Below are 16,625 nucleotides of genomic sequence, written 5' to 3'. Positions count from 1 at the left end.
TATTTAGAAAACCCCATTGTCTCAGCCCAAAATCTCCTTAAGCTGATAAGCAACTTCAGCAAAGTCTCAGGATACAAAATCAATGTGCAAAAATCCTTTTCCTAATTTTAAAGAGAATACTTTTAACATTTCCCCATTAGGATTATATGTATTCCAGATTTCAAAATATATCTTCTGCTAGGTTAAGTTTCTTTCTACTCCTAATTTGCTAAGTTTTTCTTTAAAATAATGAATTGAATGATGGGTGCTTTTTTGGGTTTTGTTGTGGGATTTAAAAAATATTTATAGTTTATTATTTCCTTAAAGCTATTAATGTGTTGCATTATATTTATGTATTTCTTAATTTTAAAACATCTGTACATTTCTGAGAAACTCAACTTGATAGTGGTATATTAACTTTTTGTTATAAGTTTAAGGGATACAAATGCAGTTTTTTGTTTAAGTGGATATACTGTGTAGTGGTGAAATCTGGGCTTTTAGTGTGACCATCATCCGAGTAGTGAACATTGTACCCATTAAGCAATTTCTCATCCCTCACTCCCCTGCAACCCCGCCACCCTTCTCAATCTTCAGGGACTATTATTCCACACACTGTGTCCATGTGTACACTCTATTAGCTCCTACTTGCAAGTGAGAACATATGGTGGTTAGCTTTCTGATTCTGAGTTGTTTCACTTAAGATAATGGCCTATGGTTCCATCCATGTTGCTTCAAAAGGTATGATTTTTATATACTATGGGAGTTAACTTGCTAATGTTTTGTTTAGAATTTTTTTAATATTTATCTTCATGAGTGAAATGGACCTTTAATTTTCCTTTCTCATATTGTCCTTGTTTGATTTATATGTCAGGATTATACTGGCCCTATACAAATAAGGTGGCTAATATTCCTTTTTTTTCTGCTCTCTGGAATACTTTATAAAAGGTTCAGATAATCTGTTTCTTGTAAGTTTTGGTGGAACTTTCCAAAGGCCTGGTGTTTACTTTCTGTGAATATTTTTAGCTACAATTTCTTTAAAATACTTTCCTTATCTTTAGTTAGATCTCCTTTTTCATTTATACAGTTACCTATTTGCATGTTCTCTTTTTATTATTGATCAACGATTATCTACTTGCATTTTCTTTTTATTATTGATCAGTCTGTTCCGAGATTTGTCTTTTCAGAGATTAATTTTCTTTTTGAGTTTGATTTCTGCTTTAATTTTTAGTGTTCTAGTTCTCTTAGATTTATTCTTTTTTCTAATTTCTGTGTTGGACACATAATTTCTAGTGGATTATTTGCACTATTAAAATTTTAGTCCCCTGAAGTTTATGTAGCTGGGTGAATCCTGAAGAATTCCAACAAGTTTTGACCCAGAAAGGATCAGTTGAAGACATGCTCCCTCCCTTGCTTCTGCCTGCCCCTCCGCCAGAGGACCTGCCATGGGTGGTCATCTGAGGGGCAGTTTTCTCCAGGGAATGGTTTCAAAACAGGCGCTCAATGTGTGTTCATTTGAACAGGTGTTCAAATGTGCTCTTGGCTTAATTATTCATATTTTTCTTTCTTGTATTTGTTAGGTCAGAAAACTGTTAAGGTATGGAACTGCTTAGACTGAGAGAGACTGTAACCCCTTATGCTTGAGATTAGGAACCTCGGTGGTGGTGTTTAAGGTCACATGGCAGTTTAAGAATGGAGTGGACCCAGGCCATGACACCTTATAGCCTGTGCACTTTTCACTCAGCCAAACACCTCCTCTATACAGGAGAGTATCATTTTATAAAATGGCAAGTTCACCTGCATGACCCTGTTCAAATATGATTAACATACAAAGCTCCTTTTTGTAATTCCAGAAAATGCAACTGGGGGAAAGTAAAAACTGTGCAACTTGCTTGTACCACAAATGCTTTTGTTTTGTTTTTCTCACCAGCATTTATTCAATATTGGTCTGTGCCTGTTGCGTGCCAAGGATTTATCCTGCAGCATTTTAACATGAACTTAGGCTCACTCTGAATATTTTTCTTTTTACTTTTTGACTTCAGAGTAGAATGGTTTGCAGAAAGGAAATAACGAAGACATCAGGGGTTCAATAAGCAAACAATCATTTATCTTTAGCACTGTGGCAGAGACCCAATGTTGTTTCTTACAGTAAAACAATGATCTTGTTTCTGAAGAAAAATAAAATCAGTACTTACAAGTGATGTATCCTTCATACCTTATTTTAAAGGAAGAAATATTTATCTTAATTTTGCTGAAGTCTCTCTTGTTTCCCTTATGGGCTCTTACTACTTTTTTTTCCAGAGGTATGGCTTGGATTATGAATTGGTTTGTATGCAGCAGAAGTCTCTCTGAGACTCCTGGTTCTTAATAGCCCCGAGAGGTGTTATACAAGTTCTAAACATTCTGGGTTTGAAGCCAAGTCTTGGGTGGCTGTGTTGCTTTGCAGCTGTAGTTTAAATTAGAAACATTCTAGTTTACAGATATCCAGATTTTTTTTTTAAAAAAAAGACCTTTATAGCATATAAAGAGAAGGTATTAGCCTCAGCTTACTTGATTCAGAATGAATTGAATGCAAAGAAATTTCAGATTAAAGAGACATGTACCTTTGAGACTGTTTATAATGAAAGGCAATTAATCTCACTGTTACGATAGAGCTTACTGCGAATTTAAGTTTTATACTGATTGCTTTAAATGTCTCCTTCATTCTCTCCTCACATGTCTTCAGGTGACTGGTTATTTTTATAATTTAAGTATGAAAATCTTGGTCATAACTGGTACAGATTGCAGGCACTTCATCTGTGTTTTGATACAGTGTAAATGAGCCCATTCTCCGTACCTCCCAAGCATGACCTTGGATGTTTGGTCCTACAGCTTGTTTTAACATATACTACCCACCCCGTGCACACACAAAGTCAGGCGCACACACCTCAAGAACATTTCACTGGGCTTCATCATTGTATAGCCTTACAGCACACTAGACTTTGGATTCCAGTGAAAGACTGCAAGAAAATTGTTCCACAAGATGCTAATCCAGAGAACTTAACTTTTGAGTAAATACTAGAGGTATAGATTGACATTTGTATATGGAAATTTCCAGATGCTGCATGTTGCTTTGGGACTGTTGCAGCCTTTCCAAATCCTTGCTTCTCTGTCCAGATGTTCATCCTTCACTCAATACCATTTTCTTCCTGTTGTAACTGCTTGCAAACTTTTGACATTGGTCCTATGGACTCTTCCCAAAGCATTTTCTCTCTCATAGCTCCAAAAGACTACAATAATTTACAAAGCTTATAATACAAACAGAAAAGAAGAAAATAGTGTAAAATGCTGGTTTTGAAAAACAAAAATAAAAAGGTATGAAAACAAGTACCAAAATCTCTTAGTTCTTAGAAAAAAGATGTAGAATGAAAAAACTAGAAGCCATTTTGTGTTCATAACATTGAGTTTGGTCTGCAGGGTAATTGAGTTTTAAAGGTTTTGGAGTCAGACACGTGGGTTCTAGTCTAAATTGTGGCTCACTTTACCAGTATGACCTTGCATCAGTTACTTCTCCTTAAAACTCTGTTTCCTCATCTGCAAACTAAGAACAATAGTAGTAGTAATACCTGCTGCTAGAGTTGTTACCAGTATCAAACAGGAGAACAGATGTAAAGCTGTTAGCACAGGGCAGGGCTCATAGTAAAAGATCAACAAATGGTAGAATTTATTATTTATTGTTATACACATTAATAAAAATTATACAGATGGTATGACTTGGCTTTCACTTTTGGAAATCTACTTTGGGACTTAGTTTCTCTAAAATGAAAAGGTTTGTACTAAACATTACCTGCTAACATCTTTTTCTAGCTCACTGGTTACAACTTGAATAGAACTAATAAATTTATATACAGACTGAAAACTTTACATCGTCTAGACTTGTGAAGGACTAGAAGAGAGTCTCAAGTTGCAGAATGTCAGAAGAACAATGACATAGGTGAGGAAACAGGGATGGAACTTCTCATGACAAATGTCCCTTTTCTGAAGAGATTGAATATTAGAAACTCGGAGCCTGACTGGTATAGGGTGAGATAAACATATATAATGTTGCAAGTACATTTTTGGGTAGCAATTAAGCAGGACATGGAGACACTAGTTTATTAATGAATCAATTCATTTTTTGTTCAATGAATAAACAAGCGAATAAATGAGCCCAACCTGCTTCATTAAATATTTATTTTCAATGCATTTAATATCCTGTTTCATTCCATAAAATGAACATTTCAAGGTGGCTGAAAATGCTTTAGGCCAAAATGAGACTGGAAAACCCTTGCTTCATGCAGTTCTAGGAAGTTGGACATAAAATGGTGTAAGCTGAGCTCCTCATTCTGAGGAGCAAGACATTATATGGAATATGTAAAAATCACTGCTTGTTCTGAAATAGCTACTGTTTCAATTAGCGAGGAAAAGGAAAAAACATGGAATTTTGATCACATCTAAAAATAGTTAGTCTTCAAAGATAAAGTACACCTACATGTTCATGACGGTGAGATTACAAAATAGGTCTCGGGGTGTGTCCCAACTGTGAACTCTGAATTGTCTGAGCAATGAATGGATAGAGGATGACACTAGGGTACAGGAAAATAAATGCTAGGAACATGTAATATTGTTAGCACTAAAATACATCTGACTCCTTCTACCAACTGTCCAGAATTTCATGTTTCTACTAGGTCTGGGGACCAAGAAAAACTCTTATGACTTTGTGAATATTGATGGATTGTTTTCTCTAAGGCACTTCACATATTAGAAGGTCAGTGAACCTCAGACATTCCTTGTCCCCTGTTGCACCCAATTTATTATATAATTTTGTATGCTCTTGTATGTGTGAGTCTTAATTCCCAAATAATATCCACAACAATTTTATATGTTTATATTTTTGCCTTTTCAGATTTCAAGTTGAAGATTTTTCAGGTCATAACATGAAAATGTTGCTAATTTTGTTCCTCATGATAATTTGTTCCCATATTTCTGTGAACCAAGATTCTGGTAAGGAAAAATTGGAAAGAATTCTTAATTTTTATTATAGAAAATAGATAATAGATGAATTTGACCTATTTAAAAGTTGTGAGTTTTGTATCACTTTGTTTTGATTTTGATGGTAGTGAAGCGTAAGGGCGGTAGGTCAAATTCTTTGTGAGGTCACTCCGTGTTCCTTTGAAGATCATTTGTTTCTGGATCTTATTCCTTGTTAATAATAGAAATATATGAGAGCTGTCATTTTGTCCTGCTTCAACCCCTTTTAGGTCTTCTGGGAGGTTGCACAAAAATTCTGTTAATATTAGGCTCAGCCCTGGAAAACTTGGAATGTCTTATCCTAATTCATTTGTGTCAAAAGGGTGTCTTGGTTTAGTGTCCAGATTTGCTCCAAATTAAGCTATTTGACTGCTTATTGTGAAGAAAGTGCTTTTTCCCTGGAGAGAACGCTTCATAGCACTGCCTTCTGTCTGGTAACAATCTCTGTCCTGTGGACTTAAGTCCCTGGCACACCCTTAACCACTTCACCATCTCCTAAATAATTGGTTCTTGTCCAGAGCAACTTACGTTGGCTTTTACAGCTTCCTCGAGGACACTGACCTTGGAAGCAAGTTTTGTGAAGACATAAACTAGACTTTGCCCTCCAAACATCTTCCTTTGATGTATCTCTAGGCCTTGAGCTTCTCAAGTAGAAGCCATGTTTTGTCCTCCATTGTTTCATGGTTCAGATGTAGTGAGGGACCTTATCAGAACCTGAGTCCACCTTATGTGCCACTCATCTACATTTCCTTTCTCCACAAAAGACGTAGGGCTTCATTTATGAATAGAAAGTCACAGGTGGTCACAAATCAAGCCACCCACAGCAGGACTCCCCTTGGCAGTCTTCACAGGGTTTCAGGCTTCTTCTGGAGGAAGGTGTTAATACACCCTCACTTATTTCTTCCACTGAGATGCTGCTGGCTGTATAATCACGAAAAGAATCTCAGAGTGGTTGAATTTGGGTTATTTAAAAGACAAGAAATTATTTTATCCACTATGCCTCGATCAGATGGCCATAAAAAGAATGAAATAACACACAGGGCTGCCAAAGCTGGTTTCCCAGTCAGTGTAGAAAGGAAAAGATTGAAGTTATTCTAATTTGATTAGAACTTACCTAGTAACCATTTTAGATAATCGGAATCTCAGAGTGAGGCGGTACCTTAGATATTTTCTAGTTGAATCTACTTATTTTAAAGAAGAAAAAACTAGGGCCCAAGTATATTGAATGTCTTAATAAAGCTCATAGAGTTAGCTGAAGGCAAAGTCAGGGTGTTCATTACTTGTTCCATTACACTGTATTTTCTTGAACATACACCACACACATACTTCCCTCCCTACCCCAGACAAGAAATGGATCTTATGCTAAGGTATAATGAGCTCTGAGTTCAAACCAGCAGACCACTAGTAAACAACAGTGTGTTTAAACCAATGATTCTGTATCACATAAAAATATAGTACCAGATAACTAGTGTTGAATCTAACATTGAATGAAGCTTTAAAAGTTAGGCAAAGTATTACATTCCTATATAAAACTTATATTTTTAATGGAAACTAAAACTATAATCCCTTTTCTAGCCTGAGATACATTGGTGCCATCACATTTTGCACATGTGGGGATAAAATTTACCAATTATATAATACAATGTTCATTCATGTGATTCATCAAAAATATTAAGATATTTAAAATAACCTTGAAATAGATTGACTATTCCATATTTTTATGATTTATAGACTTCTTTAAAACTTAATGAGACTGGAATATAAAACTTATATGTTTTTAAGTTGCTCAGATAAGCTATTGTGTTGCTTAAATGAGAAAGGCCATCTTTCAGATTCTACCATTAAAGTGAATTTGATGGAGTTTGAGTTTGAGTTAAAATTTTTATCTAGTTGACATAGTTGAAGTCAAATTCCAAAAGCCAAAAAAATTACAAGAGGAAATTATCCACAAAAGGTATAAAACCCATGATTTTATTTCTCTGTTTATCTCTTTCTGTTTTATTTTTCCAGTCACTGTTGTTAATCACTATTTCTAATTAACCAATTCCTTGCAAAAGTTAATTTTGTGATCAGTGCTTAATTTTGTGATCAGTTCAAATGAGAAGTTGTTTAAAAGAATCAGCCCAAGATACAGCTATCTCTTTTTCTTGAGAGAATATGCAGTTGCAGACTGCTATTTTCAGTTTATTGGGAAGGTATTTTAAAAATAAAAAGGAAAGTACATCTCTCTCCCATAGAGTTGGCATTAAATATGGCAGTAAATTTTTAAAGTTTTTAGTTCGTTTATATGTTTGTGGTTTTGCAGGCCCTGAGTACGCAGACGTCGTGTTTCTGGTGGACAGCTCCGATCGCCTGGGATCCAGGTCCTTCCCATTTGTGAAAATGTTCATCACCAAAATGATCAGCAGTCTCCCTATAGAGGCTGACAAATACCGCGTGGCCCTCGCCCAGTACAGTGATAAACTTCACAGTGAATTCCACCTGAGCACCTTCAAAGGCAGGAGCCCCATGCTGAACCACCTCAAGAAGAACTTTGGATTCATTGGTGGGTCCCTGCAGATAGGAAAGGCTCTTCAGGAGGCTCACAGGACTTATTTCTCTGCACCCACAAATGGGAGAGACAAGAAACAGTTTCCCCCAATTCTAGTGGTCCTGGCTTCATCTGAGTCTGAGGATGATGTGGAAGAGGCTTCGAAGGCCCTGCAGAAGGACGGAGTGAAAATCATCTCCGTAGGGGTGCAGAAAGCTTCTGAGGAAAACCTGAAGGCCATGGCCACATCTCAGTTTCATTTCAACCTTCGGACAGTCAGAGACCTCAGCATGTTTTCCCAAAACATGACGCACATCATCAAGGATGTAACAAAGTACAAGGAGGGAGCAGTTGATGACATCTTTGTAGAAGGTGGGCCTAGGATATATGTATAGGAATGATGATGAAATGCTTTTGAAACATTAAAATGGGGAGAGGATTGAAATTCTATGAATATTTCTATCCCTAAAATGGGCCACATTTTCAGATGTTATGTACCCATACATTTAAGAGAGTCCGGTGATTATGACTATTTTCAATTCAGTGAACCCCTCAAGTCTTGGTTTTTCATGTTTCACTTATCTGTGTTGCCCGACATTCACAGACTTCCTAACATTTAGGGAGGCTTTCTCCCTGCCACCCAGCTGATCTCTGAGCTATTTCCCTGGGCTTTAGTTGCTATGTAGTTTTAGTACTGGTTCATTTAAAAGGTAAATTTGCTTCTAAAGAAATTCTTGACTCTTAAAACCACATAATATAATCATAGAATGTTAGACCTAAAAACAACTTCCAGAAGTCCATATCCCCCCTCTTTTTTTTTGGAAATAGGAACTTATATATATCCTTAGAAGTGATGTGCCTTGGCCCAGGGCCAGGCTGTGACTTTAGTCAGAGCTAGTAGGCCAGGTCTCCCAATTCCCAGCCATGTAGTTTCAGCTCCAGACTGCCTTGCTCCCTGCTACCCTATTCTGAATTAGTTTTCCCTGTGTTCTGCTCTGGGGCCAAACTGCTCTCCTGGTCTGTCCTCTTGCACTACTCTAGTATGTACGACTCTAGAATGGTCAAGAGTTTGTGATCATCATTCAAGTGAGGGGCAGGGGATAGCCAGTAAAAAACAATGTGTTCAAAGTGTACATGTCCAAATATGTTATATAGGAAACTCACATTATCCCTGATTAAATCAGTCTGAATGAGCTGATATATGTACTTACCTATTGATAACAGAGAATGCTTTCATCTGCAACTGCTGACTATAGGGTGGATGATGCTTAAATGATTTTAAGATGATAGTAATGGCTATGGTTCATTGAATGAATTTTACATACCAGGCCCCATGCTAAGAATATTATCTCATTAAATCCCCATAACAATTCTATGAGATTAGTATTATCTCCCTTTTACAGATGAGGAAATGGAAGCCGGGAGTTTAGCTAAAATGTAGTATTTGAAACCAGGTCTCTTTAACCTCAACTTCATAATTATTTGTCTACCTCCTGCTCTAAGTGTATAACTGAGCTCTGCTGTATGATCTTCATGCCTTCTGATGCTCACCAAAGATGCTGAACCACCAGCTAAAATTGTGCTCGTTTATTTCTTGCCTATACAGCTTGCCAAGGCCCTTCTATGGCCGATGTTGTGTTCCTATTGGATATGTCAATCAATGGAAGTGACGAGAACTTTGACTATCTTAAAGGATTCTTGGAAGAAAGTGTATCTGCCCTTGACATAAAGGAAAATTGCATGAGGATTGGCCTTGTGGCCTATAGCAATGAGACAAAAGTGATAAATTCACTGAGCATGGGCATAAATAAGTCAGAGGTTCTCCAGCATATACAGAACCTTTCTCCCCGGACTGGGAAGGCCTATACTGGAGCTGCCATCAAAAAGCTCAGGAAGGAAGTCTTTAGTGCACGGAATGGCAGTCGGAAGAATCAGGGGGTGCCCCAGATTGCCGTGCTGGTGACCCACCGAGATTCGGAAGACAACGTGACAAAAGCAGCTGTTAACCTCCGAAGGGAGGGTGTGACCATCTTCACCCTGGGCGTAGAGGGGGCCAGTGACACCCAGTTGGAAAAGATAGCATCCCACCCTGCTGAGCAGTATGTCTCTAAACTGAAGACCTTCGCTGACCTGGCTGCTCACAACCAGACGTTTCTGAAGAAGCTGCGGAACCAAATAACACACACAGTCTCTGTCTTTTCAGAGAGGACCGAAACGCTCAAATCTGGTAAGGTCTTCTACTGAAAGAAGGGTTGTTTAGATTCTTTTTTTCTTCTCTTTCAAATATTCTGTATACAAAGTGGATTGGCTTGGTAACATGTGGGTGGGAAGGGGATAAGTTCCTAAATTTTTTACTTGAGCTTGAAAATATGAATCCTAATTTGGGGACAATAAAAGCCATTGAGGTATTGGCATGGGGAGAAGAGATTTCTCCTTCTAGTTCCTCTTTTGTGCAGCTTTAATTAGGTTTGTTACTCATCCATACTGCAGAATACCTTCCTTTCTATTTTTCTCTCTTCATTTTTCTTTCTCTCTTTTGCCTCTCATGTTCTCCTGCTCTTCCCTTTATTTCTTTATTCGTTTTGTACTTTTCTCGCCCAAATCTTCTTCTCTCATTTTCAAATTCCAATTTAGAGAATAAACAGGAGTATGATTTGAATGAAGAACAAAGTAATTATGTAATCTGTTGTGGGGTACCATTCTAGCATCCACTAGTGCAGGGACAGAGACAGAGGGTGATGTATCTTACATTCATATATACACTTATACTATATAAATATGTTTATGTATTGGTATAGATATATATATTCTTCCATAAGTATAGCATATTTACTACAAATGTCATTGTCTCACTCACAAATAGTATCCGTAGTTAGTTAACTAGGAGTGGGTAAGGAGTAAATAATTTGCTCAAGAGAGTTCATGTGCCCACAATGTCCAGTTAAATACCTTCTCCATTTCCCAACACACTACTTGACTTTTTGCTAAGCAGTTATTTACTAATGGGTGAAGTGTCTTGTAAAAAGCAGCTTCAAATTTTTTAAATCTCCTACTATATTCAGATTTATCCTGATTCATGGCAGAGAATTAGGGCAATAGTCTTAGTGTCAGAAGTGATTCATTTGGCTGAAGGGATGCTGAGATTCCCCCATTGTAAGCTAACAAAGCATGGATTTTAAGCCTAGAAGCTGTTTCCCGTTTTTCTGTCTGAAGAGGTTCATATTTGTTTTTCTTTCCACCTGCTCTCATTTTTTCTTCATGCCTGCTCAAATGCCACATGCAACTTACTGATTCCATTTTAGGTTGTGTGGACACTGAGGAAGCAGACATCTATCTGCTCATTGATGGCTCCGGGAGCACCCAGGCCACAGATTTCCATGAAATGAAGAGCTTCCTGTCAGAGGTGGTAGGGATGTTCAACATTGCCCCCCATAAGGTGCAGGTTGGGGCCGTTCAGTATGCTGACAGCTGGGACTTGGAATTCGAGATCAATAAATACTCCAACAAGCAGGATTTGGGAAAGGCCATTGAGAATATCAGGCAGATAGGTGGGAATACAAATACAGGTGCAGCACTGAATTTCACACTGAGTCTGTTGCAAAAAGCAAAGAAACAGCGAGGAAACAAAGTTCCATGTCACCTTGTTGTCCTGACAAATGGCATGTCCAAGGATAGCATCTTGGAGCCTGCAAACAGACTGAGAGAAGAGCACATCCGAGTGTATGCTATCGGGGTTAAGGAGGCCAACCAAACACAGCTGCGAGAAATTGCAGGAGAAGAAAAGAGAGTGTATTACGTGCATGACTTTGACGCATTGAAAGACATAAGAAACCAAGTTGTTCAAGAAATCTGTGCTGAAGAAGGTAAGAGAAACCGTGGCTCTACCTACTGACCTTCACTCGCAAATTGCCATCCTGGCAATAATTGACATTGCTGGTTTAGAAAAACAACAAAATTACTAAGTTGAGATTTGTTGACTTGTGTAACTGTGTTTGTTCTCTAGAACAAAGCTAAGAGCCCACTATAGTGTTGTTTTAAATAATATCTGAAGCATAAGAAAAATATTTGGAGGAATTTCCCTAATAAGTAATAATTAGCTTCCTCTCACAATTTCTTGCCACGATAGATATGAGTGTATACCACATGTGTAATATGATAAAATGATTTCAGATTGTAATGAATACTTCAAATTTATTTGAATGTCTTTTTATACAGCTCTTATGAAATTTTTTTAGAGTTATATCATTTAGAGCTCCTGTTTTCACCCAGGAGTGATTTTGCGCCCTTAGGGCTTATTTATCAATGTCTAGAGACGTTTCTGATGGTCATAACTGGAGGGTGCTCCTGTCGTCTAAGAGGTGGAGGTCAGGGATACTTCAAAGAAGTATTTTACAGGATCCTACAACACACAGACTTCCCACAGTAAAATGATGCCCAAGATGTCAGTGGTGCTGAGGTTGAGTAACCCTGAGTTATGTATTTAAGCAAATTAGTAAATAACAAATAGAATATTCTCACTTTTATTGTCTTCTATGCTTTATTTACTACTAATTATTACTAAGTACATATTTCAATATAAAACTATTTGTGTTTTGGATTTTCCTGTTTACTCTGAACTTTTTACACGTAGCTGACTTGAATAAACATCCCAGTTTTTCTTTTGCAGCTTGCAAAGAGATGAAAGCTGACATCATGTTTCTGGTGGACAGTTCTGGAAGTATAGGACCTGAAAACTTCAGCAAAATGAAAACATTTATGAAAAACCTGGTGAGCAAGTCTCAGATTGGACCAGATCAGGTGCAAATTGGTGTGGTCCAGTTCAGTGACATCAATAAGGAGGAGTTTCAGCTCAACAGATTCATGTCCCAAAGCGACATTTCAAATGCAATAGACCAAATGGCTCACATTGGACAAACCACCCTGACTGGTAGTGCCCTGAGCTTTGTGTCTCAGTACTTCAGCCCCACCAAGGGCGCCCGGCCCAACGTCAGAAAGTTTCTCATCCTTATCACGGATGGTGAAGCTCAGGACATAGTAAAGGAACCAGCGGTAGCGCTTCGGCAAGAAGGTGTGATCGTCTACTCTGTGGGAGTATTTGGCTCCAATGTCACCCAGCTTGAGGAGATCAGTGGGAGGCCCGAGATGGTTTTTTATGTTGAGAATTTTGACATTCTGCAGCGCATTGAAGATGATCTTGTTTTTGGAATATGCAGCCCCCGTGAAGGTAGGCATGGGTATACTCACTAGCAGGACTATCCAAACAACAGATGTCTTTTTTAGCCTCTATTTCTTGAATTTCGTTCTATTTGCATATTGTAAACTTTTGGTTTAATTGAAATGTTTCTCCTAGTGGCTTTGACCTGTTGAAGTAAACAGACAGTGAGGAAGAATTTTGGTTTACCTAGATCCATTCCCATTTATAGGTAAATAGCACTAGAGCGATGAATCTCCATTTAAGAAAAACGGTATCATACCAGATCTTAGATCAGGTTCCCTAGAAGCAGAAGCTAAGTCAGGGCTCTTTGGAAGTGATTTATTTAGGAGGTATTTTCAGAAGGGGTGTAGGAAACAGGTCAGGGCATGGGTAGGAACTGAACAAGGAAGTCACCTTAGCTGGAGTCTAGTTTGACCTGATCCCATGGGGAGCTCCAGACCATGAATTACAGAGCTGGTCCTACTTTGAGGCGAGGGGCTCAGCCTTGTGTGCCCTGTGTCACTGGGCTACGTGTGGGTTGCTGAGGCAGGACTGGCATTTATCCTTCTGGGCAAGGTGTCTCCTCTTTGACCTACACATCTACTATATATGGTATTTATTTTTACAATTTCTAAAGACAAATACTTGCATCAAATGAGATAATGTTTGTGAAAACACTTTGATAGTTACTAAATTTTATAAAGAAGGAATATAGTAAGAGGACTTGAGCAATGGTTGCTTCAAAGGAAGTAAGGAACCTAGTCCCCACTGTCTTCCCATGAAACTGCAGAGTAATGGAAATGATCAAAAGTAATGGAAATATAGAGTAATGGAAATGATCAAATAAAAGCTCAGCAAATATAAGGGACTGATTTATACTGTGACCCATAGGGCTTGGTGACAGAGGCATTCTGAACACGAAGGACATGGATTTTCATGGAGTTTAAAGGGAAGGAGAGGAACATTGTTTGCTTATTCAAATAACAGTTCTGTTCAACTCCCACTGGAAGGTTTGGTACTCATGATCTGTATTTTGTAGAAAAAGAGTACACCTGGTTTCTATTTCCTGGTAATTTCACCCAGAACAAATAGGAACTTTCTGAAGCATTTTGACACAGTGTAATTTACCCCCACTCCTCTGGGTAATCCAAGCAGGCTTCCCAGGCAGTCAAGACCACGGGGACATAGTTCTTCTACGTAAATTTGCAAGTAGAGCCAACTTTTCTTGGGAATTTGGTTGATGGCCCTGTACCCATGGCCTGCAATTAGTGGGGACAAGTACATTGGCTCTAAGGTTTTCAACAGCCCTTACATAGCCAGCAAGTGGCTGGCAAAAGAAGAAAATGTGGCAAGCCTCTGAGGGGTGGGTGCTTTCTCACAATTCCGTTTCTCGAGAATGGATGAGTTAATGTTTGGAACATACCTTTCTATGGCCTGTAGAGAGAATGTGCTACATAAGGACTAAATAACAAACCATCTTACAATTCCCCTTCTCCAGAATGGATGAGTTAGTTTTGGAACACTGCACCTTTGGAGGGAACTTGCTACACATGGATTAAGAATTAATTGGGTCTTTCCTGCTTTTCTGTTCCATGGTGCTGACCTCAGATTTAAAAAGTTAATAGGAGCATCATGCTAAAACAGCTTAGTTGGACCAAGTGTGAAGTAGGCTTATTTCTATGATGAGACCAAAAAATGAAAATAGATGTTTCAAAAAAGTCAAAAAGTGAGGAAAAAGTAACTTTGAAAAGTCACCCATCAGAGAATCATGAAAAAAATACAGTATTGCCAAATTCATTTTCATTTGGTCATTTCCCCAAGGTTTATATTAAGAATACAAATCTCAAGATCATGGTTTAAAAAAAAAAAAAAAAAGAAACAAATTGTATAAATGAAAGCACATGTTGGAGAAACCACTTATACAGGAAAATTTACACAAAATTGACTTTTTTAGTCCAAAGGTTTCAAAATATTTTATTCCTGACAATCCTGTGATTGTCACTTCACCCCATCCCATGCCCTGCAGTGGGACCCCACTGACTCCTTTATCTTTCAAGCTCACCTAAGTGAGTATTAACTGTATACTTCCAGCACCAATGTATGTGTATTGTCTCTCTTACCTTTCATATTGAAAATTCTCCTTGGGAAAGAAAAAAAGTACTAGATTTCCAAATCTGAAACAAAGTAATTTAATAAGTTAACCAATTCCTAAAGGATTGATTTACCGTATTTCTTCTTATCACTTCTTTGCTTACGTGGACTTAAGGAATCTCAGACACCTTTAATATTTCTGAGGCTATTAGAATTGACATTCTAATGCATAGCATGATACTCATGGAGAGAAAACACTAGCAATTTATAAAAAGATTGGGGTGTCTCCCATGCTGTCCAAAGCTAATCTCATATGGTTTACCTTTCTCTTCCTCTTTCAGAATGCAAGCGGATTGAAGTTTTAGATGTTGTGTTTGTCATTGATAGCTCTGGCAGCATTGACTATGATGAGTATAATATCATGAAGAATTTTATGATTGACATAGTGAAAAAAGCTGATGTGGGCAAGAATCGGGTCCGGTTTGGGGCTCTGAAGTATGCTGATGACCCAGAGGTGCTGTTTTATCTGGATAACTTTGGCACAAAACCGGAGGTAATTTCAGTGCTCCAGAATGACCAAGCCATGGGTGGCAATACTTATACTGCTGAGGCACTGGGCTTCTCGGACCACATGTTCACCGAAGCCCGGGGCAGTCGCCTGAACAAGGGGGTCCCCCAAGTCCTCATTGTGATCACCGATGGGGATTCCCATGATGCTGATAAACTCAATGCCACAGCAAAGGCCTTGCGAGACAAAGGCATTCTTGTCCTGGCTGTGGGTATTGCTGATGCCAATCCCGTGGAACTGTTAGCTATGGCAGGATCAAGCGACAAGTACTTCTTCGTGGAGACTTTTGGAGGTCTGAAGGGAATAACTTCAGATGTGACAGCCAGTGTCTGCAACTCTTCAAAAGTAGGTAAGTTTTGCCAAGTAAGTTTTTCCTAATTATTAGCAGAGTGACAAATGAGAGAGAAAGCAAAACAATGGCCCTCAGGAATGAGTTTTCCAGAGAGGAAAGAAGGATTTCTAATTGTTTCATTTTTTTTCTTTTTTTTTTAATTTATTATACTTTAGGTTCTAGGGTACACGTGCACAATGTGCAGGTTTGTTACATATGTATACATGTGCCATGTTGGTGTGCTGCACCCATTAACTCATCATTTACATTAGGTATATCTCCTAATGCTATCCCTCCCCCCTCCCCCCTCCCCACAATAGGACCCGGTGTGTGATGCTCCCCTTCCTGTGTCCAAGTGATCTCATTGTTCATTTCCCACCTATGAGTGAGAACATGCGGTATTTGGTTTTCTGTTCTTGCGATAGTTTGCTGAGAATGATGGTTTCCAGCTGCATCCATGTCCCTACAAAGGACATGAAGTCATTCTTTCTTATGGCTGCATAGTATTCCATGGTGTATATGTGCCACATTTTCTTAATCCAGTCTGTCACTGATGGACATTTGGGTTGATTCCAAGACTTTGCTAGGACTTTCTATATTATAAAATCTCAGAGTTGGAAAGACCTTAGGGATATTTCATTCTGACTACTCCCCCAAGAAAGATACTTTCTGCAGCATTCCTAATCACTTCTTCCTAAACTCTTCTAATGATGGGGAATTCATAAGTTGTTTTATTTTTTTTTTTTTTTTTTTTTTTTTTTAAGACAGGGTGTTGCTCTGTCGTCCAGGCTGGAGTGCAGTAGCATGATCACAGCTCACTGCAGCCTCAACTTCCAGGACTCAGGTGATCCTCCTGCCTCTGCCTCCCCAAGGAGATGGGACTACA

General features: G+C 38.4%; 1 protein-coding gene across 1 annotated transcript in view; it reads left to right on the top strand.

Moving 5' to 3' along the window:
* Positions 1 to 4,906: 4,906 nt before the first annotated feature.
* The window catches only part of COL6A6 (collagen, type VI, alpha 6), a 109,673-nt gene continuing 97,954 nt past the window's right edge, over positions 4,907 to 16,625 (top strand). The window contains exons 1-6 of the mRNA XM_011933683.1: positions 4,907 to 4,998; positions 7,331 to 7,927; positions 9,162 to 9,782; positions 10,858 to 11,418; positions 12,222 to 12,779; positions 15,182 to 15,757. Coding sequence (XP_011789073.1) covers positions 4,932 to 4,998; positions 7,331 to 7,927; positions 9,162 to 9,782; positions 10,858 to 11,418; positions 12,222 to 12,779; positions 15,182 to 15,757 — 2,980 coding nt within the window. The 5' untranslated portion in view covers positions 4,907 to 4,931. The remainder of the gene's footprint in view (positions 4,999 to 7,330; positions 7,928 to 9,161; positions 9,783 to 10,857; positions 11,419 to 12,221; positions 12,780 to 15,181; positions 15,758 to 16,625) is intronic.

The sequence above is a fragment of the Colobus angolensis genome, unplaced genomic scaffold (genome assembly GCF_000951035.1).
Source record: "Colobus angolensis palliatus isolate OR3802 unplaced genomic scaffold, Cang.pa_1.0 Scaffold129, whole genome shotgun sequence".
In the NCBI taxonomy this organism is placed as follows: Eukaryota; Metazoa; Chordata; class Mammalia; order Primates; family Cercopithecidae; genus Colobus; species Colobus angolensis.
The sequence above is the reverse complement of the archived record's forward strand: the minus strand, read 5'-3'. Positions and strand labels throughout refer to the sequence as shown.